Below are 7,615 nucleotides of genomic sequence, written 5' to 3'. Positions count from 1 at the left end.
GACACCAGCAGCATCCCGTTCCCACACCTCCCACAGTATCTTCGTTGCCCCAATCACCTTGGCGGTACCGCACCAAATCACACCGGTTGTCTCGTCTCTTCGGAATTCCTGAGAGACTTCGGTCGATACCGGAGATTTGAATGTTGGCGTTTCGGTCATTTTGATCAGAACAACGCGTTGAACATCAGCGTTATTATTCAAATAGAACGGAGCGAGGCGTCGGAGCTCTGGGAGAGATTGAGTCTGGCCCACTTCGATGATCGTATGAATTCTGTTGTCGCCCATACTCTTTGTCCATCTAATAAATAAGTCGGGTATTTTTTGCGCTGATACGTAGTCTCCTGTGACTATCCTGATAGCTGAACCCTGCTTAACTGATATCTTAGACATGAGAGTAGATCTTAAATGGACTGACGCAGCGCCGCCGTTGCTGATCCCGAGGTCCTTCGACGATGCTTCGGGGTCTGCGAGGATTTTCTCTTTGGCATATTTGGTACGAGCGGCCGGGAAGACGACAATGCTGGTAGTTGGACTCATGCTGACTGAGCAGTTCTTTTCGAGTTATAGCGGTTCGAGAGAGAGCTTGATGGTGCAACATGCTGCTGCTGCTCCGCCGCGTGCTGTCGGCCCGGAGAGACACGGGGCAGGGTTAAGGCGACAGCAGACCAGGGAGAGGGCCGGCACGCTGGAGCCTCTTGGCCATGTGCTGTATCCTCCAAGAAACGGAGAGAGCAGCATGCTCGGGCTGCTTGGTCATGTGCTGTCGGCCGCAGGCAGCAGCCGGCGATCATGCTGCCGTTCTCAGGAGCACCACGCCCGAGACAGCATGCTCCGGCCGCTTGGCCATGCCAAGTCAGAGCCACACGGCAACGAGCCGGAGTGAATTGCTCCGGCCGCTTGGCCATGCCAAGCCAGAGCTACACGGCAACGAGCCGGAGTGAATTGCTCCGGCCGCTCGGTCATGTGCTGTCGGCCGCAGGCAGCAGCCGGCGATCATGCTGCCGTTCTCAGGAGCACCACACCCGAGACAGCATGCTCCGGCCGCTTGGCCATGCCATGTGGGCCCCAAGCAGCGACCGGCGGAGGTGCTGTCGTACTCGAGAGCAATATGTTTATATATACGATATGTGTGTTTGTTTGGTGGAAGAAGAGCTAAGTTTTGCTGCAGCTCATGGTAATTTTCGCACTGACTGGACGAGATAAGGCCACTTGACGTGTTATCCTGTGCTAGGATGAGACGCGGACCTGGTAACAGCCGCGTGTCGTTATGGACGGCTCAGTGTCGATCGAGGCCATTGGTAGAAGACTTGAGGAGGAGGACATGCCTCCTCCTCCAGTGTAGCCAGCACTGGTTGACCCACTGGAGGTAAGAGTGGAAATGTTGGAAATGTAGCGAGAGGAGGAGACTTGTGGTGATGGTCAAGGGCCCTTAGCAAGGGGAGTAGAAAGTCTTGCTAAGGGATGCGTGGTGAAGATGTTGCTGAGGATGCAGAGGGGGGAAGAGGAGAAGACGGAGACGGAGGGGGTATAAATGGACGAGATACAGGCGTAAGGCAGTAGTCGTGACACGGTGACTTGGGGCAGTTGAATGACCCACATCACCACTGCCTGTACCTTTGTGACTTTGTGAGCTTCACCGTACGCGTGTGTGAGAACAAAGAGACACTATGTGATCGCTTGTGTGAGAACAAAGAGACACTATGTGATATGCACAGCGACCACCCTAGTCTTGGTGACCACTAAAATCCTCCACAACCACCATTAATGTATCGATTTGTCACTCGGTTTGTAACAAAGCAGTATCACGACACGTCGGACGAGCTGATTGAATAACTGTTAACGCTGAATATGATATGAATTCGAAGACATCCCGGTTGAAGTTCATGGAAGCGCTTCTATGATGCGGCTGTGGCAAGTCCGCCAATCAGATTGGGTGGTTTGCGGCGTTGTACAGTCACGTGACTCTCCTGTTCCCGTTGTCAGCGGCGTCGAAACAGTGCCCACCGTTACACAGCGGTGCAAAGCCACTTCCCACGATGTAAGGTTATTAATCGACCCGTTAACGAGCATTCGAATTCGAATGCTTTATCACGACTCAAGGCCAGCAATGCAAGAACTCAGGCAGCTCTCGTTTGCCCCGAGCATGCAATACCAGTATCAGACTACGTTACTCCACCAAAGGCGTTTGCGGTATCTATGTTCCGGCTGGACGAAGAAGTTATGGGTTCGCTCATGCAGAACCTACATGAGGACAAAAGCGGTTGGCAGACTGGCCTAATCCTTACTCGCCGAGCGAGATGCCGAAAGATGCTCTGACAAAATATGGAAGGAACGGAGTTTACACATCCTCTATCCACCTCCAGGACGATGTGGTATGTTTTACCAGATCCGCCAGGATAAATACATCGGGTGTGGGTTCCAGCGGCTCTGGAACGTCAATTCGTGCAAGTGGGTCAAGACGCAACCCACATGCGGTGATCAAGCGATCGAATGTGAGGCACGGCTTTCATCACGAACATACGACAAATGATTGAAAAATACGTCCCGCTATGGCCTGCCTGCGAACAACCAAAGCCTATCCGTAAAAGCCCGCATGGTGAGCAATTGTCGTTGAAGACACACCATCGAAATCGTAGGACGTACCGGCAATCGACTTTGTCATCGGCTTGCCCCCTGGGAGGGTCAGCGACAGGGACTCAAAGTTTACCGGGGACTTTTAGAAGTCATGACTCCAGAATTGCCATGTCGATGCCTGCATTGCTCCATCGGTTGGCAAGGGGAGGGGTGGGCGAAGTAAACAGACTGTTAAGATTGTGCTGGGACGTTGGCTAGTTGGGAAACACGAACAAGATCGGCGTGGGCCCTCCAGGAAGTGGCATTTGTGTTGAATAAATCAGCAGGTGCAGCGACTGGTGCCAGTCCCTACGATGTCGTACACGCCCTTCCGCTGGAGCTGAAGTCTCATGGCGCGAAGGCATAAGTGGGCCACAAACTTTGTCGAAAGGCAAGGAATCCTGCTCAGCGAGGTGAGAGGCGCATTCATAGCTATTCAGCTCCACAAACAGCATCTGCCTCCTTTCTTCGACGGCAACTTGTGGTTGAGGCTGGCAGCGACCGGACATCGGGAGATCACCTACGCTCCACTGGTAATTTGGCGTCTAGGCTTGAACTCCAAAGGCACATACGAATGCAACGAGTGGTCGGCCGCCCCGCGTTGGTCAACTGGCAGGAAGAGATTCTCATTCATAAGCTAATTAACTGCAACGATGGGCGGAAACATGATGATAACCACGCAGCACCCTCGAAGGAGGACTTGCTAGCATCGGTTGAAGCGTTGGAAAAGCAGCCACGAACATGAATCTTACTTTCACTTTGCTTTCACTTTGCTTTCACTTTACCTCAGGACTGCGCGTTGATGTGAGGGATGCACCAGAACATTCTGCATTATTTGGTGCCATGATATTGGCACGTGACAGCACATGACAGCAACACCGCGTCACCTTGGCCAGAAATATATCTTATCGTTACCAGTTCCTCCCTGCAAACCTTCCTTCCTACAACTCATCACTTCAATTGCTCCAAATCTTGGTGATTTGGGGCGACGGCATTGTCCTTCGCCACTGACGCGGAGACAGCGACTTCTGCCTTCGGTTGGCTCATTTCCTGCCTCACCGACAACCACCTGTAATTTAACCGAGCCATCCTTTGTTGGACAATCGCTCATCACTTCACAATCACTGACTTATTTCCAAACAGGATCCACTCTCACCTACAGAATCCTGTTTCCTTGACGGCAAACGCACCGACGGCCATCATGCCTGACGGACACGGGAAGCTGCAACGCGCTGGAGCGTGGAATGGCAAAACCTACGCGCAAAACAAAGCACTCGGTGAAAGTCATGACAAAACAACCCCTACTGATCAATTGCTCCTCATCCGTTTCCAAGACTACAAGCATGTCCTACATCTGCCGCTAGAGGAGGCACGAGCAGCGATTCCAAAGTTCGGCAAGTTGGACGAGACCATGCTGGCCGTAGTGCTCTGTCTCTTCACCCCAGGCCAGATTGGTAGACGAGGCTACTGGCGTGGGGACTTCAATATGTGGGGCAGCATACATCCTGATCGCGACCCAATCGGCTTACCACCATTGATCCTTGATTCACCCAGCTGCTACCACTTCATTGTTCATCGACGATCCTACATGATATGTGGTGAATTTGCAAATCCAAGAGTTGGAATCAAGCAAGACCGGGCAGAGGTCGAGGAAAATGAATTCTTGAACACCTGGGGAGATGACACGGCGGTTGAGCGGGTGGCAGAAGCCCGAGCTGGCCGCCTCAACCCGGCACAATGCCTTGTTTTTGATATGTCGACAAATTGGAATCTGGTGCCACCGCATGACATAGTCCCGATCGTGGAGGCATGGAGAAAGGATAAGCGTTTTGGGTTTCACTTTCACAAATACATGGACGAGGAGGAAAGCGGGCAATGTGCAGCCTGGTCGCCTGCAGGCTCTCCCACTCTGGCTTCATCCTCCTCTGTGCGTGCTTTATCCTCTACTGCGCGTTCGGCATTCTGGACTGGACGCAAGCGCGACAGACCGGACAGCGAGGAGGAACCGTCGACCGAGACGCCGCAGCGAAAATCAGCTCGCGGCGATACAAGCCAGAAGATGGTCCCTGCATCAAGAACTGTCGGCCCACGCAAACTTATCCCAGCCTCGATCTCACGATGGTGTAACATTGCTGGTTGGTTTTGCCCCAACAAGGCATGCCAATATCTTAACCCGCTTTCAGAGACCAAATGTCCGAGGTGCGAAACCCCTAGACCCCCACAATCTCGTTTGTACCGCCGAGACAGTGAGCCGACGACGCCGACCAGCTCGACTGCAGGATCCCCGGACTCCGAACATGGGTTCTTGACCCGAGAAGGGAGTCCACCAACCCGCATACAAGACGATATGGTCAGAGAAGTTCCGGTCACGGGACCTTTGACGGTGCCGCGGCTGCTGAAAATCTATGTCGACATGCTAACGGAGACCAAGACGCTGGCACTAAGTCAATCCCAAGCAGAAATGGATGATCAGGCGGTGGAAACGCGGCTACCAGTTATCCAAGGAGAAATTGAAGGCTTGCGTAAAATCGAAGCTGGTGAGCGCCAGGAGGCGGAGAGGCTGCAAGAGATGGCCCGACGCCGGGTTCAACACGCCGACAGCTTGCAGGCGAGGGCAAAAAGCCTGGAAATTGACATGAAGATGAGTCTCGAACGTTTGAGACCGCACTTGGTGGACCGACAGCCAAACCTTCTGGTCTTGCAACGGGTGAAAGCCGGCATACAAGCTCTGCCACCGGCGGAGGCCCAGCAGGCGCAGCACATAGCCCTGGAGAAGTTGAGGGATATTCCTTTGTTTGGTGTCGATGATGAAAGACGCCAGGGAATTTTCGCCGGCATTTTCCCTGGCCTGCGCGTCGGAACTTCCGATCCTCGGTCTGGAGAAGTTGGGCCTGATGTGGATAACATAGGTAATGAGGTACTGGGTGGCGTGAAACCATATGACGGTAACTATGATGGCCAGGACCTCCAACTGCAGCCTGCTATCGCGGAAGGTGTGCGTCAGGAGTCACGACGCGAGGACCTAGACGGGGATGTTAGCGGCCGTAGCTGCGTATCGCTGACGACGAGACGTGGACGGCCCAAAGCGATAGGACTGGGACGCCGCAGACTCGATGGCACTGCGCCGAGCGGGAGTTCTCTAGATGCCCACTTCAAGTTCGAGGAGGCATCTCCCAACCAAATATCTCACAGCCCTCGGTTTTCACTTCGTACGAACCGGCCTTCTGGCATCATCGACTCGACGCAGTCAGATTCAGACTCTGACATCGCAAACTCGATGCAGACAGACATGGGAGCAACAGAAACCAGAAACACACTGGATGCCATGGCAGGGAAAATTTCACTTTCCCCTACGCAAAAGAGTCCTGTCGGCCGTCTGGCAGAACAGAGGAAGAGTGTACGGATGGTTCTGACAAAAAGACCGCTTGAGACGGAGCGGGCAGCCTCGAAGCTCTCTCTGCGCTTACCCCAGCGTGATGTTGACCCGTCACCGCTAAAACTACGCCCGACTGCATAAAAGGTGTTTCTTCGACTTGGGACGGCAGCAGGATGACTCATAAGTTCTATGCAAAACGTCCAAAAATCGCCCCCCCCCCCCCCAGCTAATCATGGAAAAAAAGGAACCGGTGCGAGAACCGAGCGGCGTGGTCGTACCTATGCTGCCTTCTGATTTTGCTCCTGCTCCGAGGGGAACTCAGCTCCCGATGGCGCGAGCCACCACAAAACCGATTACAACCCATACTGCGACAGAGGCCACTTGGAAGCAACGGGGGCACGAGTCGAAGGTCAGGCGCGGCGACCAATGCGGGGCCCAATGAAGGGGTCTGACAATTTAGGTCGCGGGGAAACTCGCAATGGTGAACGATATCCTTTCGCCGAGGGAGCTCGGTGCGTCTGGCCAACTTCGAGGGGAGGCATCTTGTCGAGACAAGAGGGAAGTCGAATTCCGAAGATCACGGTTCGGATGGTGTGCTGGCGTCCAAGGATTAAGGTCTGATCAGTCCCGACTTGCGCACAAGATTTTTGCTCGGTCTGATCGACAACATGCAACAGAAGCGTGAGAGCTAGGGGTGGGTTCTGTGATTCATTTGCCGGAGGCCTGGTTGATCGCGATATGCTGAAACGATGACGGGAGCTAGATGTGATTGCTTTCCTTCTTTTGCTTTTACTAGGTCGAGCTTCTGCACAGATAACAGCAATCTCGAATGTCTTCCGATCCATTTTTTACCCCCCTTGTTTCTCACTGCGAGTGTTTGCGGGCTTTCATCAATTCCTTCCCTGCAATTCTGTAACATTAGCTTGATGAACTCTCCCTCCTCCTTCAGGAAGGATACGCCATGTCCAACGAGCTTTCTCAGTTCCTCCAACATCTGCAGAGATGAGCCGCGCACCTTTTCTCCCTTTTGAGGAGTACACTATGACCAAGGCATCCGCACTTTTCCACATCCTGATTCGCTCACCGAAATGCCAAAGATGAAGCGCGGCGATTTTGCGTCTGCCGACCAAGTAACCAAAAGGCCACACGTGGGCTAGCGCTCGAGGTTGGCCAGTGAGTCGGAACTGTCGAACCAGGAACCAGAGCCGAGTATCGAGAACCTGAAGGAATTCGCCGAGGTGTTGACGACATCTGGAGCATCACTGATCATTACTCAATGGGTGCTGTCCGTGGCGGCACCAGCTTCTACACCCACTGAGACGGACAGGGAGAAGACAGATCAACAATCCAATTCAACTGCGCAGATGCTGAGCGACTCACGACAGCTATGCTATCGGTGGCGGCTGCTCTGAACTTCAATTTCTTCAGCATCACCTCCCACACAGGCCGATATGGACGGACGACCTCGGATCGCATCCTCAACCGCCCGACGTACATGAAGAGGCATGCTTCGAGGCCCATTTGGTACGGAGGAAAAGCAGACGGCTTGACATCGAGCCTCCAAAATAACTAACTACGAGCGCCAGCCTCGTGACTGGTACCCTGAAGTAAGAAATCCTCCCCTCT

At 53.5% G+C, this 7,615-nt stretch overlaps 2 protein-coding genes across 2 annotated transcripts in view; one reads left to right on the top strand and one right to left on the bottom strand.

Annotated features, from left to right (window-relative positions):
• Positions 1 to 537, bottom strand: part of AYL99_11800 (hypothetical protein) — a gene marked incomplete at both ends in the record, with an annotated part of 1,761 nt that extends 1,224 nt beyond the window's left edge. Inside the window, one exon of the mRNA XM_018843305.1 lies at positions 58 to 537. Coding sequence (XP_018687407.1) covers positions 58 to 537 — 480 coding nt within the window. The remainder of the gene's footprint in view (positions 1 to 57) is intronic.
• Positions 538 to 3,814: 3,277 nt separating this feature from the next.
• Positions 3,815 to 6,130, top strand: AYL99_11799 (hypothetical protein; the record flags this gene model as incomplete). Its single annotated transcript, XM_018843304.1, has 1 exon — positions 3,815 to 6,130. The coding sequence occupies one exon, from the start codon at positions 3,815 to 3,817 to the stop codon at positions 6,128 to 6,130; it is 2,316 nt and encodes a 771-aa protein (XP_018687406.1).
• Between the last annotated feature and the right edge of the window lie 1,485 nt (positions 6,131 to 7,615).

Source organism: Fonsecaea erecta (assembly GCF_001651985.1).
Source record: "Fonsecaea erecta strain CBS 125763 chromosome Unknown Scaff16, whole genome shotgun sequence".
In the NCBI taxonomy this organism is placed as follows: domain Eukaryota; kingdom Fungi; phylum Ascomycota; class Eurotiomycetes; order Chaetothyriales; family Herpotrichiellaceae; genus Fonsecaea; species Fonsecaea erecta.
The sequence above is the reverse complement of the archived record's forward strand: the minus strand, read 5'-3'. Positions and strand labels throughout refer to the sequence as shown.